Consider the following 17,706-nt stretch of genomic DNA (forward strand, 5'->3'; position numbering starts at 1 on the left):
GGGGGGAAGGCTTACTGAGAAGAGGGGACGAGTGGGGGGAAGGTTTTAAGGAGCCGTCTCCCTTCTCCTTCTTGGTCCCTGAATCACTTTGGGCCTCTTCATCCCTCAGCCTGTGGCCGGTGCCTGGGCTAGAGGTCGGGGGGGCTCTTGTGCGGACACAGGCTGAGAGCCCTGTCCCAGCTGAGCCCTGTTGGTGGAAGGCCCTGGCCTGGGATAGCTGGCCCCTCTCTCACATCCCGGAGCTCCGGGGCCACACCCACTGCCGGGCCAGCTGGGCGGGTGTGTGGAGCTTGAATTAGCCCTTCCTCAGTCAGGTCATCTCTCCTTCAGCTCTGATGCACTTTTCGCTATAGGAGGTTAGGGATCCAATGTTCTTGGAAGGCCACTGAAAGGCAATGCTTAAGCTAACATTCGTTGGTAATGATGGTGGCATCAGGTGGCATTCCCTAAGAAATACACTTCAAGGACACAGCTGTGCCAGACCAACATGTCATCTTCTCACAGCTGGAAGGGACCTCAGCCTAGGCAGAGGGCATCCTGGCTTCTGTAGTACCACCCACATCCACCTGAGGGCAGTAACTCCCACCCTAAACCCACACTTCAAGGCCCCAAGGCTGCACCTGGGAGAGGTGGTGCTCTACCTGGAAGGCACAGGGCTGGGAAGGCCTTGGGGCCCTAGCCCACCCTCGCATCAACCAGGTGGGAAGACAGACCCAGTGGGACAATGACCTGCCCAAAGCCACACAAGGAGTGTCCTGGCTCTTTCCTCATCACCCTGCCACACCAGACTGTGTGATGGCAGAGGCTTAGAGTATGTTTCTGGGTGTGGCTCTGGAATACATTAATCCAGAAACTACATGGTTCTGGTGCCACTTCTGGCAACCATGCTGTGCCCCGTGGTCCCATGGCCCTGTACGTCCTCTCTGAATCGGTGAGGGGTGCTTGCTGCACCCCAGTGGCCCTGGCCCGCCAGCCTCCGAGAGACTCTCTGGGTCTCCCTGTTCTTATCTGGAAAAGAAACAGCATCCCTGTCCCGAGCTGGTTGTGAGGATTAAATGGATTAATATATATAAAGGGCTCAGACTAGTGCCTGGTGATAGAGGGCGGACATCAAACTCAACCTCTCTGGTTGGGGAGAGTCCCTTTTCTCTGGCTTCTCCAATGACACGGAAGCCACCTGAGCAAAGGCTGCCCGAGCACCCAGGGGACCTCGATCTGTTCCCCCGCTCTGTGCCAACCAACAAGAACCACGCACACCTAAGAATATAGAATTTTTATCTTGTTTTAGTTAAAAAAAATAATCGTACCACTGGATGAAGGAGTAGCTCTTTTAGGGGGAGGGGAGTGAGAAGAGAGGAAAAAAAGCAGTAAGCCAAAAAAAAAAGAACTCTTTATATTCATCTGTATAAACACATGGCTAAGGCAAACGCAATCCGGGGCCAGGCTGCTGCACGGGGTCGGCACCTCCTAATCTCTGCGGATTCTAAGGCCAGAAAAATAAAACCTCTGCAGGTCTAGCGGGAGTCTTGTGGACTCGTGGGGCATTTTACTAAAATAAAGAGTTATCGAGTTTAAACAGCAGTGACGCTGTCATGACACACTGAAAGTTGCATAACTGTGGCCTTAACAGCCACTGTTGGGACTGGGTGACGGGCAGAGCTTCACGACACGGCAACAGACACACACAGACACGCACACACGTGAGCAAGCACATGGGGGCCGCGCAGGACTGGGCGGCGGCACAGGGAGGGCTGGGGTCCCCATGCTTCCTCGGGGGGCAGGTGTGACAGGAGAGGTCCTGTCGCTGGTGACAAGGCAATGAATGTCACTCTGGGGAAGGATGGCGTGAAAGGGTGGAAGGCGGCCGGCCCCCTGCTCCCCACTGCCTGGTCTGTGCAAGCTTCTTAAAGCACTTCTTGGGTGCCTCCTGGGAAATGGAGTCCCCACCGATTTCCGTCCCTAGGAAGGGGCCGACCCTCCTTCCCATGCTGCTCTCTGCAGGGCCCTTGGGACCCTCAGGTTGTCCCCGGGGCACCAGGGAGAGGTGTTTCTGCCCCCAGAGCCTTCCCCAACCATGACCGAAGGCATGGCTGGGAAAGTGTGAGCCCGTGAGGTAGATTGACACAGCTGTCCCCTCACCCTGCCTGGCCGGGCCCCAGAGCGCTGGGCTTGTGTGGGGTGCCAGGGCCCAGGTCCCTTCACAAAAATAGAAGCCTTTCCCTGGCCCCTCGACTCAAGCAGGGAGGAGGCAGGGCTGGAGGAACAGGTGCGGGGGTGGAGCACCCTTGTGCCTCTGATCAGATCCCTAGGTCCCGCTCTACGGAGCCAGCCGCAGTTCTTGCCATCTGTTGCTCCCCCAGCCTAGAAAGGGGCTGATGGCCCCAGGGGCAGTGCAGCCTGCTGGTTAAGGGCAGGTGGCCTCTGGGTAGGGCAGGAGGTGACAGGCGGAGGCATGAGGAAGAGAGGGGTGTGTGTGGAAGGCAGGCTCATGGGCAGAGAGTAGCGCTGGAGCAGGCAGGGGACAGCCAGGGGTGCGAGACTCAGGGACGCCAAGGAGCTCTGGGCCAGGCAGGGAGCCGGCACTGGGGTCATAGCCTCAGAACAGTGGCAGGGGGCAGGGAGAGGCCAGGCCACCTCTGTGAGAACCCTCCACTGGCTGTGATCACAGACATTTGTAGGTTTTCAATGTGGTCCCTTCAGACAGAGCCGAGGATTCAGGCCGAGCCTCGGTTTGCCTGCCCTCGCCCGCCCTCGCCGGCCCAACTGGGCTCCGGGCCTGGGCCAGGCGGTCGGGCCGCAGCCTCTCGCTACTTGAAGGTGGACTGCAGCTCCTTGAAGGCGGCTTTCCTCTGCTTCATCTCCTCCGCCTGCTTCTTCCTCTCCTCCTGCTCCGCCTTGATCTCCTCCTCGAAGCGGCTGGACACGTTGATGGCCTGGACCTGGGGCGGTGTGGGGGTGGCTCAGGGCTGGAGGGGTCCTCCCAGCAAGGCTCACGCCTCCCCCCTCACTCGTTCTAAATCTGGTCCAGGCTCCACCTCTCAGATCCTCAGTTTCCCCATTCAGAGCCAGATGCTCAATAACTCTGACCTCACGGGTTCATAGAGATAACACGTGTTCGGTGGCTGCTGCATAGCACAGCCCTGCACGTGGGAGCCTCTCATGTTGCACCCTTGACCTGTTTCCTGTGCAGGGGAGCCCAGCTGCACACCGGTCCCACTGGTGAACCCTGAAACATCCCCTCCACCCTAGACGCCCAGGACCAGCAGGGACTGGCAGGACCAGTGTCTCCATGAGGCCCCAGGAACCACTGTGTGTGTATTCCTGGGCCTGCTCCGCCACCTGTGGGCGTAGGCTCTCAGGCCTAGTCCTCTGAATTAGTGGCCCTCTTCAAGAACACACAGCCCTCAGTCACCCCAGGGGCCGCTGGAAGGGATCACAGCCCGGACGAAAGGGGGCAGAAGCCAGGAGCGCCGTGGGCCTTGCCTGGCCCAGCCTGGGAGTCGGCTCCCCATCTCTCGTCTGCGGCCTTGGCGGGGGCAGGGAGGGTTGGGGCTGACCCTCCCACTAAACCAGGCACCTATGGCACCCCAGCCACCCCTGTCCTTGAGTTAGTGTGGTCAGAGCACCCCACCTTGGGCTTGGCACATCTGTCCACTCTCACCTTGGCTTCGAAGAAGCTCTTGGCCCCCTTGACGCCCTCGGTGGAGACGTCGATCTCGGAGAGCCGGGCCAGCACGTGCAGCCCGCTGTCCTCCTGCAGCTCCCCGGCTGCCGCCTTGCGGAAAATCAGCAGGAACTGCAGCAGGGAGAAAAGCAGGGGGGCGTCAGGGCGAGAAGGAAAGGGCCCGGGGTCCCTGGCCACATCCAGGCCCAGCCAGGCCTCCTTGGGGAAAAAGGAGGTGTGCTCGTGGGACTGGGAGCCAGAGGTCTGAGTTCTCCTCTCCCTCTTTGGGCCTCAGTCTTCCCATCTGCACAGTGGGAGACTAGGGAACCCATCTTCTGTGCTCCTGGGAGCCCGGGCTGCTGCAAGCCTGCTCGGTCCACACTTAGCTCCCACCAGGAGTCTTGATGGCGTGGCCTTGATTTGCCTCTTATCCTTGTCTCCAAACTAATGTGCTCTGAACTCCATTTACTGAGTCCTAAGGTACATGACTGTGCCCATTCTATAGAATGAGGAAGGTTCGGGGATGAGAAAACACCCTGCCCTGGATCTCAGCACCAGAAATCGACAGAAAGATCTTAACCCACGTTCTGACTCCAAACGATTACCCTGTGCTGCCTGCAACCTTCTGCCTCCTCTGTGCTTCCTGCCAGGTCTCCAGGGCCCGGTCTGAGCTGACTTTTCGGAGGGACCACCCCTGGCGTTCAACCCCATGCTGCCCGGGCTCAGCTCCTCTTGGATCCACAGTCCGTGTCACTCCCTCCGCCTGTCCCCTTCTCCTGAATCACAGCATCATGTCACTTCACTCTGGCTTCTCCCACTCTACACCCCAGGACCGTTGGAGCACAGGGCCTCCTACCGCAGCCCCAGAGCCCACACAGGGCCCGGTAGGCAGGAGCCACTCCATAAGTGCTCACTACAGGAAGAAATGGATGTCCCTCCTTCTCACTTAAAGCTAACCCCCTACCCCTATAACCCCAGGCTCAAGGCTGATCGCCCAAGGACAAAGGAGGGCTGGTCTCACCTCCCGGAAACTGAGCTTGCTGTCGAAGTCCTCATCCACCTCCTTGATCATGTTTTTCAGGCCCAGGTGGGTCTGAGGGGCTCCGAGTTTCTCCATCATGAGCTTTAGTTCCATCAGGTCGATGAAGCCGTCCCGGCCGGCGTCATACCTGTGGGCACAAGGAGGGAGGCCTAAGGACACCCTGACACCTCATGTTTGACCAGTCAGAGCAGTCACAGGCTGGAGTACAAGGATTCAAAGGCCACCTCCCACCAACATATCATCCTATCACAGCTGAAAGGCAGAGCCAGAGTCCTGATCTGTGGCCTAGCTACCGCTTGGTTACCTCTGATGATGGGGAACTCACCACATGGCCTGCTAGCCTCCTACATGTTAAACAGTACTGTTTTGGACCTGCCTGCTCCAAAGGAAACGGAAGCCACAGCCTCCCTGTACTGAATGTGACATGCACAAGCAGGGAGAAAAAATTCACAATACCATGGAGGTACAGATTGGGAGGGTGCACTCTGATGTTAGCACCCACTGACCACTGCCAGGGACATCCCTGCCCCCAACCAGGAGGGAGGCAGAAGGTACCACGGGCCATAGGGTGGGGGCCACAGGAGGGAGGGCCACTCTCCGTTTTCCTGGAGGTGGTTGGGGTGTGTTGAGGGAACAAGTTGTGCAGGGCACCTGCAGTGAGCGAGCGGAGGGGACAGGGGGGATGGCTGGAAAGGCCTGGAAGAGTGCCTGGGTGACTGTAGTGTCTCTGCCTTGCCCATTTCAGGTCACCTGTTTTCTACCACCAATGGCCTAGGAAAGATGGCCGGGCCCTCCCATCAGGTTAAGCAAACACCTGCCTGCCGGCCACCTGGTGGGCTCAAGAGTAGTATCAGGGCTCTAAAGCTGGGCCTTCTAAGCCTCAAGAAGCCTCGGGCAGTCCCCAAGGCCTCTTTGGCTGGATGACAGCAGCGTGACAGACACCTATGCTCTGCAGAGTTCACCGTAAACACACATCTCAGTCCCCTACCCCTCCCTCCTGTAGTCATGTGGGAGCTTCGCGTGACTTTGGGCATCTAACAGCTACCACTTTTTGATACCTGACATTATGCCAGGAACCTTACATAGTGTATTTTACTTAATCCTCAAAAACCCTTATTTTTTAATGGAGACTCAGGGAAACTCAGTGACCTGCCCAAGGTCACACAGCAGTAAAGGAAGGAGCTGGGCCATACCCCACCCGGCCCAGGGCTGTAGGCTCGTAAACCTGCACATTTGCTCGGTGCCCAGCACCCCCCCCACCACCACCCCGCCACACACAGCCTGGGGCTGCCAGCAGAACAGAGACGCCTGCCTGGAGCGCGGCACGGAGCATTTGTGCAAGGGGTATAAATAGTTCCCGGGCAAGTGAGTCAGTGGTTGGAGATGATGCGGTCTCCCGGAGCCCTGCAGGGACACAGGCTCCGAGGCTCCCTCCCCACAGGGCTGGAGGGCCTGCGGGCAGTGGCCATCACAGGGCTAGAAGCCGATGGATGAGGATGGGGCGTTGTGGGGCCCCTCCCTTCACCTTTGGCGCCCATCTGCCAGCCCGTGAGGGCCGGGGGGCTGCTGCATGGCCCTCAGTGACAGGTCTCGGTGCAGCCCTGTGGACAGCATCAGTTCCTCCGGTCATGGGGGACTCCCCTCCTCAGCGCCCCCCAGGAAAACAGAGCTCCTAGCACTTTCTAAACTTGGGCTCCAATGAAGGGCAGCGAGGACATGTCTGGGTGGGAGCAGGCGGCCTGGGTCCCAGTAGCCTATGCCGTTTGAGCCTCCAGCCAAGGCTGAGATGAGACTCCCCCCTGGCACAAGGGCAACTCTCACAGGACCGAGTGTTTATATACGCCAAGCAATCAGCACAGTGCCTGGCACATGGAGCTGGCTCTAAAAGCGGCAGCTGCCAGCACTATAAGGAGATGTAGTTAATTTTATTAAGCTCCTACCGTGTGCCAGGCATTTTCTCTTTACGACCTCTGTGCTCAGCAATCCTGGGAGGTCAGGAGTAGCATGTCTGCATGTGGCCAAGGAGGGAACAAGGTTCGTGGAGAGGACGTTGGCCCCATAACCAGCAGGGCAGGGATCCGGACCCCCATCCCTACGATTCCCACTCCACTCTCTCCGCCACCCCGTCCTGCCCCTCCTCCCCTGAGCCAAGCTTTATTTACTGCTCAAGGGGCTGGGTTTCCTCCCGCAGCCAGAGGTGGTTCAGTTTCAGAGGAAGTGCAGATAAAATGTCCAAACTTGGACGAAAACTTGGGCTCCGTTTTTCTTGATCTCTGGCAGCTCCCCAGCCTGGCTGGGCCGCAGCCTAAACTGCGGCTTGAGCCGCTGCCTGCCTCAACGAAGGGTCGATCGATTACTGGGTCTGAGCTCCATCCTGGGCCGGCTCCAGCCCCCAGGGGGGCAATGCGGGGGCAGGCCATGGTGCCGGTGGATCAATAGCCAAGGAGGGGGGGGCAGTGATGGAAGTCAGAGAGATGCCAGGTGCTGGGGTGGGAGTTGGGCTCCTACAGGTGACACAGGAGAAGGCTGTCCCCTTGAGACCCCCCAACCTCAGGGCATGGGAATCCACCAGGGGCCCGGGGCTCTGATGGGGATGGGCTCTGGATCACTGGGTCAGCCAGGTACCAGGGTTAACCTGAGGGTGACCCTGAAAGTCTATGATCACATCGACTCTGTTGAGACTGACCTGAGTCTGAACCTCAGATCTGCCACCTGCTGGCTGGGTGACCCTGGTCAAACCGCCTGTCCCCACAAACCTCCCTCCATTTTCCCACTTATATCACAGATGCCAAAGGACCCATCTCAGGATGGAGAAAAGGATGAAAAGAAATCCTTAGCACAGGTCCTGGCCCACAGCAGGCGCTTAAATGAATACATACCACCTGTGATAAAAGCAAACCATCGTTGTTGCTATCTACCTTTAGCGGTCAAGATTAAGTGAGGTTATAGATATCAAATGCCCAACACACAGTAGGTGCTTAAAAGCTACTAATCTCATTATCACTAACAGTGGCTACGAGAACATTTTGTGTGTCAGATACGATTGCACATGATGGTGACAAAAGCAATGAAGAATACCACGGCTTCTCCCCGACAGCTTCTCCCCTGGGCACCCGTCCTGAGGGGGCCTGGCTGGGCGGACGCACCTGCTGCAGCCCGTCTGGGAGGCAGGGAGTGGACCGGATGTTCCCAAGGTGCCCCAGCACCGGCACCGTGCCCTTCCCTGAAAGCCCCACTACCTCCCACCCCCCGCCCCCCCGCCCGATCCAAAGTCCCTGCCGAGTGGGGTGGTGGAAACGCAGCAGAAAAGGCTTTTTGCTCTCTTGCTGGGCAGAGGGAGAGAGAAGCCTCGGTCCCAGATGACTCTCCTGTCCTTCCTGACAGGCAGGGAGGTGACCATGAGAGAGACTATCACCGTGTCACGAGCAGGTGGATGACTAACCACACAGGAGAGAGCGATGCTGGGAAATGGGCACATCCCAGGCCGGGAGACCCTCACCCCTCAGTCCTCTCCCTGGGCTGGAACCGAGGCTGCAGGTGGCCAGGGGATCCTGTGAGAGAGTTGGCACACAAGAGCTACCTGGATGGTCCGGTCTATCAGCTTCGTAATATGTGGGGACACTCTATGACCTCAGCCCAGGGTCATAGAGTTGGCCGACCTCGAGATTCCAACGTCTTTCCTCCCTGCCTCTTCTTCCTGGCCCCATGGAGGGTCCTGAGTTCTCAAGCTCGCAGGGCTGAGAGCCTGGCTCAGGGCCTGCCTGGGAGGACCAATTCAGTTCTGTCCGGCAGCACTGGCAACAAAGCTCGGGGCTGGGAGCTCAGCACTTTTCTCCAGCACCTGGCACGGTGCCCACATTCCTACCCGCCTCCCCCTGAATAGCTCTCAATAGGGAGGGCTCGGCAGCTGCCGCCCCGGATGCTGGCGACAAAATCCCCTCCCATCCAGTCTTTGAAAGTGGAGCAACCAGCCACCACCCAGGCAGGCTTTGCTCTTTGGGAAAAGCAGCGCCCCCCCCCCCCCCCCCCCCCCCCGCTGCTCCTCCCAATGGCTCTGATAACCTGGGAGTCTCCAGGGGTGGGCAGTGGCTGGTTCCTACAGGGGTCAGCACTGCCCCCATTTCATAGAATATTATCAGTGCCTGCTCTTTGCTGAGCACTTACTAGGCGCCAGGACCTGTGCGGGAGCTTCACGCCAGCTCCTCACAGAATTCTGAAGCAGGTATAAACTGTCCCCGAGACACAGATGAGGAGGCTGAGGGAGGAAGTGACTTGGCCAAGGCCACAGTTGACAGGGACACAGCCGGGATTCGATTCCAGGTGGGATGTAAACACACAGTTAACTACTATACTCTGAGCTCTGATGCCTACAGACCCTGCACAGAGAACCTCAGGTTGGGGAGGGGGACTGCTAGAGGCCACCTTATTCATTTGCACGTGAGAGGGTCAGACTCCAAATACAATCTTCCTGCTCGGCATCTTAAATACCACTGAGGATGGGGAGCTCACTGCTCCCCTCAGGTGGCCCATTTTGGCTTTGGAACTCCCCAGGAGGAGGTGGACCCTCACACACGACCCCCAGCTACGCCATGCAGTCTCAGTGCAGAATGAGGCGTTACCACATTCTGGAACCGCTGCACAGGGGACCTCCATCCTGGCTCTTCTGCTGATGCTCCTCTGTCCATGGGCGTCCCCGGGAGGACAGACAGCTGTACACGGTGGAACTTATGGACCTCCCAGGACCACATGGCTTTGGTCTCAGCATTCACAGACCCTGGTCCTTCCCCATCCTGTCTGAGGGGACCCAAGTACCTCCTGGGCCTCTATTCTTTGCCCTGCAACATGGGAAGGCAGGGCAGGAATGTTCTGGAAGACAGGAATCTGAATTGCTAGCTATTACAGCCAGCATGGCTCTGCCTGCCTCCCCCACGCAGGTGGACGCCCACACGCTGGGTGACGACTGCCCGGCACTGCCCCGCCCCCACCGCCCTGGCCTTCCTGCTCGGCTGCCTGACTCATGCGGGGAAGCCCAGCTGCTCACCACTTCCTCTTGTCCTATCTGCAGAGTCTGAACCGAGACCTGTCGCCCTGCGTCAGCCAAGGGCGTGCACTTGTACACGCCTGTGCTGCTCCTGAGATCAAATAGGAGACCCCAGGCTGATGGCCAGAGGCTGGGGGCTGCCAGGGCTTGGGGACATTCTAAACTTCGGCTCAACCACTTCACGCTGGCCCGGGAGGGACAACTGCCTCCACGCTTCGTTAGCATCCGCGGTGGGTTTCCCACCGGCTCACCCTGCACTGCCTCCTTCCCCGCCTGCCCTTAACAGTGTGTGCACCCGATGGTTCCCGTGAACATGCACATTCTCATCCACATTTCTACCAGCTCCCGGTGCCGCTCTATGGGGGTCCCATGGGAGCAAAGGACTTGCAGACAGACAGACCCCATTTCAAATCCCATCTCAGCTCCTGAGGAGCTGTGTGGCTTGGGACAAGTCACACAAAACTCCCCATCTTACAGGATGCTAACAGATGATTAAACAGATAAAAGTGCCTGGAATGGAGTGGCCCTTTGAATCCGATGAAGGCCTAGTGCTGGGAAGGGTTGCAGCTGGGTCCCGCACTGGCCGGGAATCTGGGGCCTGGCTCCCGGCTGGCTGCACCTTCCTGGCACGGAACCCTCACTCCTCTTCAGTCCTTGAAAAGCAGAAGTCAGCCCTGCTCGGCAGTCAAAGGGAACTCGGCTGCTGGGGGGTGTGGGACTGTCCCTGCTGAGGTGGCAGTGACTCCCTCCTCAGCTGGGTTGGGCTCCCTCACAGAAAGGGCTTTGGCCTCCCCCAGGCAGCAAGGCCTGGACGCTGACAGCTGAAGCCAGGCCTTGAGCCCAGAGGGCAGGAGGAGAGAAGGCCGGGAAGAGGGCAAACCAAAGGGGAACCAGAAGCCCCCTGGGGGGTGCGGGGAGGAGAAAGGTGACTCAGAATCAGAGGGAAAAAGGAAGAGCAGAGTGGGGGCTGGAAACCCTCCCTCCCCTGACAGCCAAACTCCTGCCTGCTGGGGGTGGGAGGTCCCAACCTCGGCACCCCCCACCGGGTCCCCCTACCCCCAGGCTCTGAGAGGCCCCTGGAGCTCCCTGGAGACAGACCTGGTTCTAATCCTGCCTCCTCCTTCAGCTTCAGTTTTCTTATCTGGCAAACAGGGTGACAGGACTCACCTCGCCGGGTGGGCGAGAGGGTTAAATTCGATTTGTGAAATGATGCAGAGGCTCCTTCGGGAGCACCTGGACCTGGGCCTCCAGCAGCAGGGCCGTCCTCCAGGTAGAAACGGTGCCTTCCATCTCTAGCCCTGGGGGCCCGTCCCGTCCCCCAAGGCCCCTCTCGGGGGCTTCAGGCTTCAAGGGCAGGAACTTTACCCTCCCCTTAGTTCTGGGCCTTGCCCGCAGCAGGGATTTAATGAGCCAGCTGCTGGGTGAATGAACTAAGGAGCGGACCTGCAGACCAGCTCTGAGGGTGGACTCTACAAAGCGCAGACCTTTTCGCATTTAACACCCAGCACCTGGTAGGTTCTGCACCCCAGGGGGGCAGCCGAGCACCCGAGCAGTCAACCGCCGGGTGGTGGCACCGGGCACCCGAGAAGTCCCGCTTTAGTGCCTCTCCAGAGCTGCGGGCTGCTCTCCCCTCCTTCCTGCCTCCCATGCCTTGCACGTAATTAAGTGATAATCGCCTCCTTTCCCCATTTTTGTTATTTATCAAAGCATGTGCAGCTGTCGATTGGAGCGTCTGTTCAGCAGGAGAAAGCTCTCAGGCTGGGTCCCTGTCACTCTGGCCCAAAGCAAGAGGGTTGCTGCCAGCCCAGCAGCTCTGTGAGGGCGAAGTGGAAGCAGGCAGTGGCTTCTGTGGCGCTACCTTGGTGACAACCACCGCTAGAGCTGGGGGTGACGGTGACAGGAACTTACTAGGTACTGACTCTGTGCCAGGCACTGGGTTAAGTGCTGCGTGACACCCCCGTGAGGCGGGCGCTATTGTTCTCCCTGTTCTAGGGCCAGGAGCCGAGGCTTGGAAAGGTTGCAGTGTCCTGCCCCAGGACCCAGAGCTGGGATCCAAACCCAGGGCCACAGAGTCCAGAGGTCCCGCTCTTAACCACTGTACCACACTGCCTTCCAGGAAGGAGCGGGACTGGGCGGCACTTGAGCAGCCAGGGTGTGAGCAGGTGATGAGGAGGAGGGCAGGGTGGGAAAGGAAGAGGTGTCCCGAAAAGGAGAGGGAAGCCTGCCTCTCTGACGCAAGGGGTCAGGAGATGAGGTGGCTGGGGACGAGGCTGGGCAGGCGGGGAACTAGGACATCGTCCTCAGATTCCGCAGCAGGTTCAGGATAACACGGCTGCCTATGTCTCCGGCAAGTGTGGGCTTACAGGGCCCTGCAGAGTCCCTTGCAGGCTACTGCCAGCCAGTCCCCCCCAAGCTCTCTGGGGCCACACCCAGTCCCCTCTTGCCTGGAGGGTTGCAGAGACAGCCCCGCGGGATGGGCAGAGAGGCAGGGTGAGGGTGGACCAGAGGCGGTGGCCGAGGCCCCGCAGGGAGGGAAGACTGACCGCCCAGGCTCCACTGACGTGCAGGCACCGTGCATCACCTGCTCTGAGCTTCACCCCCAGACGTGGGGACCACTATCCCTGCTGGCCAGACAAGGATGCTCTGGTTCAGTCGCTGAAAACCTCCGTTACCCTAACCAAATCACTGCACCCCTCTGGGTCTCGGTTTCCTCTTCTGTAAAATGGGGAGAAGGTCTGTCCCTCGTGGAACCTGCACGGCTGTAGCATGAGGCCAGTGATGGTGGCAGACAGCCCACCTTCCCTCCGTCCCCTTTCTCTCCCCCACCTGCCGCCTCATGCAGGACCTGCTGAGGAACATGGAACAGAGGGACTGCAAGACCTGGAAGGCAGTTCTGTCGTCTGGCAGGGTTCAGGACCCCTCCGAAATAAGGTCGCTGCCGAATGACCTTTGGGGATCATCAGACAGAGCCTGCTCCTCCTACAAATGGGAAGATGAGGTCCAGGGAGGGCAGGCAGACCTGCTAATTCAGGGGCAGAGTCAGGGCTGATGCCCAGGCTCCTGGCCTGCAAGGGAAGGCCGGCTCCCCGCTCCTTCTGACCTCCCTTCCCCTAAGCTGGGCTCTGGCAGAGGGTTCTGCCCCAGGAGGACCCACTGCCCACCCCCTACTCCAGGAGCTGGAGGTGGGAGTCCCAGCAGAGCCCGGGCTGCAGCCCTCAGGCCCTGCCTGGGTCAGGGCTCGCAGCCCCACTTGGGCAGCAGAAGCAGAAGCAGAAGCAGAACTGGGGTTTTGTCCTCCCCGAGAGCCTGGCTGTTGGCTGTTCACAGGCGGCCTCGTGGGGCTGGGCTCGGCTGGCACAGTGAAGCCTTGTTCCCTTGAATACAAAACCTGCAGCTTTCCATTCAAGCCAGCCCCCCACCCCCCACGGACAGCACTTCCTTCCCTAGAAAGAAGTCCAGCTCCCTGGCCCCTTTCTGCCCCCTTGCCCCTCCCAACGCCTCAGCAATGAGTAGGAGTTGTGCCAAGAGGAGACTTGGGTTAGGGTTCGTTCAGGTCCCCCAAATTTCACCAAAGTACCTCGTCAAACAAACACCACAAATGGCCTCTGTGAAAGGTGAGCTCGTTCTGCAAAGGCAGCTTGGAGACCAGTCCCCCGTCAGAAGCCCCTTGCAGTCTAGCTGTGGCCTCCCAAGTCCCTGCTCTGGGGGCTCTTTTCTTCGCAGGGGGTAAGGATGCTGTGGAAGCCTACGAGGAGGAGTCTAGGGGAAAGGAGCGGGCTGACGGTGGGTAGGTCCCCGGGGCATCACCCTTGAACACAGAAGGGGCTGTCGGAGGCCTGTGTTTCCCACGTGGAAGCAGGTGGCTGTGCTGGGAAAACCCAGAAATGAAAAACATGGGTTTTGGAGTCACGGTCGTGGGTTCAGATCCTGACAAGTTACTTCTGTGCCTCAACTCCCCAGCTGTGCCTCAGGAGCGATGACGGCCTGGTCATGTGGCTTGCTGGGAGGAATCCCGAGCTCCTTAGTGACTTGCCACCACTGATACAGAGATCTTGGCTGTGATAAATATTGTTGCCTGCCCAGGGTGGCTCTACCAGGAAGTTCTAGGCAAGGAAGCTACACCTGCCCTCGGCTCAAGGAACTTTCAATCAATTCCTAGCAGAATTTTGGAAACTGTCATCTCCTGGAAATCCTGGAAGTTTCCTCCTTGGGAAGCCTGCTCTCCTGACTGTGCCAACCTCTGGCTGGGAAGAAACTGTAGAAGAACTCCCAGGAAGATCCTGGGGTCACAGAGGCAGCCTCCTGGCCCTGGCACTTGCCCACGGAGGCCCAGAGGGGAGCCAAGGACTGGTTTTCCCCAGGTTGGCCCCTGGAAAAGTATGGGCGCTCAGCCATCCAGGTCTGGGAACCAGAAACTCCTCCCCTGCTCGCTGGGGCCAAAGGCAGAAGCAGCAGCTGCAGCAAGTGAGAGACGTGGGAAGAGCCTTTCTCAAGCTCTGGGGTTGCAAAACACCACCTTCCTGGGCCTCCTGCTGCCGGCTGGACAGTCAGCTGCCTTTGGGGCAGACACACTTCCCTCAGCCCGCTCCACCTCCCTCCTGGGACTAGGTGGGCCCACCCACCCCTCCCCTCAGGGCACAGAGACCTCCTGACTCCTTCACCTGCGACTCTTGGCTTCAGGATAGTTCTGCCTCCTCCCAGATACACTCCAGACAAGTACTCCTGTGGGCTGTGTCCCCTCCAGAAGCCAAGGGCAGGGCACCGGGCCACAGGAGTGGAAAGGGTATCAAAGGGAGGGGTGCTGTGTACCCCCACCTCCCCTCCACCACTCCCCCAAACATGGCTGGAGGGGAGTGTGGCTGATCATCTCAATCCCAACTGGGCCGACCCAGGGATGGACCACAGGGGGACCTGAAGCTCTTTCTAGTCCCTCAACAGAGATATTAAGGGCGTTTCTCGGGGGAAGGGCTGAAGCCCACCCACTGGGGAGGTGGCTTGTCCAACCTGCTGAGAATACAGGGTGCGGAATTAGACTGAAGTGTGGGGGTGAGAGCTGCTGGAAGTCAGGAAAGTGCAGGGCGTCTGGGACCCTGTGTGGGGAAGGAAGGGGGCCCACAGTAGCAAGGAGGGGCACAGGGAAGGGGTGAAGAGAGGAAGTAGAGGGGCAGCTGCTGCAAAGCTCCTGGGTGGGGGGTGAGCACAGGAGGAGGGAGGGGCAGTGTGTGGGAGGTCATTAAGCCCTTAAGGGATACTTCCCCGGGTGGGGGCCTGGGGGGAGGCCGCACACACCTGCAAGTGGGGGGCCAGGACTGAGGGGTCCTTCCTTAGGGAGGCCACCTGGGGATCAAGGTTGGGGTCCTGGCTAACAGAGGGGTGGGGTAGAGGTGGGAGGGGCTGAAGGGTCTTGGAACCTAATTTGCTACCAGATGCGAAATACCTGCACGGAAGGAGGGGGAGGAGGAGCTGAGACAGAGGAAGTGAAGAGACCCCACGGAAAGGAATGTGTGCGGCACGGGGTGCAGGAGATGGTCACCTGTGCCGAGGCGCTGGGGGGTGGTTGTGACCAGCGCGTGTTGGGTTGGGGGTAGGAAGGGAGGCCACGAGATCCTCAGTCTCGGTGGTGGTGGTGGTGGTGGCGGCGGGCAGGGGGACAGCGTCACCAGCAGGGCAGGGTCCTAGGCCAGCGACCCGGAGTGTTCAGACCCATGTATGTGGTGGTAGTGGGGACTCGCCGGGACTCGTGATTACCTAGGGAGCCGCGGGGTCCCTCGCGCTGTGCGCGTGAGTATGGTGCACTGGGGGCGGCGTCACCTAGCGAAAGGGTGACAGGGGCCGGGGATCCCCATGCCCACATGCCTAGTGGGGCGGAGGGCTCCCCAGCTCACGATGATCTGAAAGGGGCCGTAGGATCCCCACCCCTGGTGTTTCGGGTTTCGGGGGAGCTAGGCTGGTGGCAGGGGTCCCGGGGCGGCTCGGGGCCGGGGGTTCGGGGTTCGGGGCCCGAGGCCCGCTGCGGGTGGGCGGGGGGCCGGGTCGGGCAGGCACTCACTGCTTGAACATCTTCTCCATGTCCTTGATTTGCTTCCTGGAGAACTCCTTGAACTCGGTGTAGGGGTTGAAGACGCGGCGGCTGGGCGACTGGGGCTCGCCGATGCCCTGGTTGAGGTCGGCGCGCCGCAGCAGCTTGGCGCTCAGCTCGTCGTCCGCGCTGCCCAGCGCGTCGGCCGCCTCGTCCTGCGCCCCGGACGCCGCCGCCGCCGCCGCCCCGTTCAGGCCGGGCTGGTCCGGGGCCTCGCCGCCGCCCTCGCCTTCCATCTGCAGCCGCCGGCTCAGCTTGCTGGCCAGCTCGTCCGTGGCCATGGTGGCCCGCGCGGCGCTCGTCTCGGCCCGGCCCCTGTCGCCGCGCGCCCGCACCGCCTCTGGCCGCGCTCTTCCTGTTCCTGACACTCCCCGCGCCAGGCGCCGCCCCCGAAGGTGGGACTTACGCCCCTCGGGGCCCGCCCGCTCCCCGCCCCCGCTCCTGGCCCCGCTCCCCGCGCGCGGGCTTGGTGTCATTCGCTGGGGCTCCAGTGTGCTGGTGGCGCAGTGTGCTGGTGACGCCGAGCCCGCCACCCGCCGCTCCGTAAGACTGGAGTTCTCCGTGAAAATCCACCCCCCGTCTCTCCATTCTCAATGCGCCAGCTGAGCGGGAGAGGTCGGACTGGCGGGAAGGAAGAGGGGCTCCTTCCCTGCAGTTTGGGTGTGGGTCGGGGGCTTGGGGTCGCCGCCCCCAATCCCTTTTCTGGAAATTCCACGCAGTGAAGTCGTACTCTTGAGTCCGCTGTGCCGTCGGTTGTCATGGAAACGTCTGGTTGTTACACACTGGCGTTGTCATTGAGGGTTGTATGGGTGTGGAGAAGGTGGCCCCCGATGAGCTGAACCCCCTTTAGATTTAACCCCAGCGAAAGCTGCTGCGTCTTTCGGAAAAGGGCGGACCAGAGACTGCGAGTAGATGAGGCTGGGCCCCGGCCCTGAAAGGTGTTGGGAGACGGGGAAAGCGAAAGGGCGAAGGGGCTGGTCCTCTCTCCTCCTGGTCCAGCGCATCACACAGATGACTTGGCAGAATAGCTGCTGGGCCACGCTGTCGCCTGTGACTCTCTCTGCTTTAGGGAAACCGACTGCACGATCTTGATGCTGCTACTTCGGTGAGGGGCCCAGAGGAGACATGTCCTCCTGTCCAAAGGCTCATAGGATGGGGTTTCTCTTTATGGTCAACTTCCAACTGCAAACAAAGCTGTAGACCTCCAGCATAAGAAACCCACCGTGGTTGGGAGGTGGGGGTGGGGTGGGGGTTAATAACTCAGAGTCCCAGGCTCCAATCCAGACAGACAAAACTGATTCCAGGGGCAGGACCCGGGACGCTGCGTTTTAGCAGCACCCAGGGAAGTTCTGCTCACTGAAGTCTGAGAAGCACAAATGTAGAAGCAGGGCTGTGCTTCGTGTTTATTCTCTAAAATGTTAGGATGATGTCGAGGACCCCTGTGCAAAGGCCCGTCCCAGTGGTCCAGGTGCAGAGAAAAGATGGATACAGGGCTGAAAAAAAACCCATCCTCTGGAGGCGGAGAAGCACTTAAGAAGGCAAAGCCAGCAGCGGTTACACAGTGATTTGCATGAACAGGCCTCAATTGCTATATGTCGATTTGCCATAGTTTAATAATATTGTTGAATTAATTTAAAAGGTATTTAGGAAAGAGTGAAATTGAAGGGGAAAAAACTTCAGCGTTCAGAAAACACGGAGCTTTGATTAACTTATTTTTGAGATTGTTTCTGAGCTCAATAAAGATGTTTAGGTAGGATAACTTGATACTGTTTTTTTAAAGCTTGGAATTAAGTCTCTGTCGGTCTTGGGCAATTTTGCCCAGTTACTTGCAAAAGACAGGTTTCTGTACGCCCCATACACATCCTTGAAGGACCTAACAG

The 17,706-nt window shown here is 59.4% G+C and overlaps 1 protein-coding gene across 1 annotated transcript; it reads right to left on the bottom strand.

Moving 5' to 3' along the window:
• Positions 1 to 1,258: 1,258 nt before the first annotated feature.
• Positions 1,259 to 16,183, bottom strand: EFHD2 (EF-hand domain family member D2). The gene is made up of 4 exons (XM_053660615.1): positions 15,797 to 16,183; positions 4,686 to 4,833; positions 3,662 to 3,796; positions 1,259 to 2,939 (listed from the first exon to the last, which is right to left on the bottom strand). Exons 1-4 carry the CDS (start codon positions 16,105 to 16,107, stop codon positions 2,808 to 2,810), a joined length of 726 nt encoding a protein of 241 aa, XP_053516590.1. The 5' UTR covers positions 16,108 to 16,183; the 3' UTR covers positions 1,259 to 2,807.
• Positions 16,184 to 17,706: the final 1,523 nt, after the last annotated feature.

This window comes from Artibeus jamaicensis, unplaced genomic scaffold, assembly GCF_021234435.1.
Source record: "Artibeus jamaicensis isolate MK-2021 breed Jamaican fruit bat unplaced genomic scaffold, CSHL_Jam_final scaffold_847, whole genome shotgun sequence".
Lineage (NCBI taxonomy): Eukaryota > Metazoa > Chordata > Mammalia > Chiroptera > Phyllostomidae > Artibeus > Artibeus jamaicensis.

Excerpts from the sequence above, each read along its gene's own strand:
- EFHD2 (XM_053660615.1), bottom strand. The coding sequence starts at position 16,107 with ATGGCCACGGACGAGCTGGCCAGCAAGCTGAGCCGGCGGCTGCAGATG. Across the intron at positions 3,797-4,685 it reads GCAAGCTCAGTTTCCGGGAG|TTCCTGCTGATTTTCCGCAA; the intron begins GTGAGACCAGCC and ends TCCCTGCTGCAG. Across the intron at positions 2,940-3,661 it reads AGAGCTTCTTCGAAGCCAAG|GTCCAGGCCATCAACGTGTC; the intron begins GTGAGAGTGGAC and ends ACACCGCCCCAG.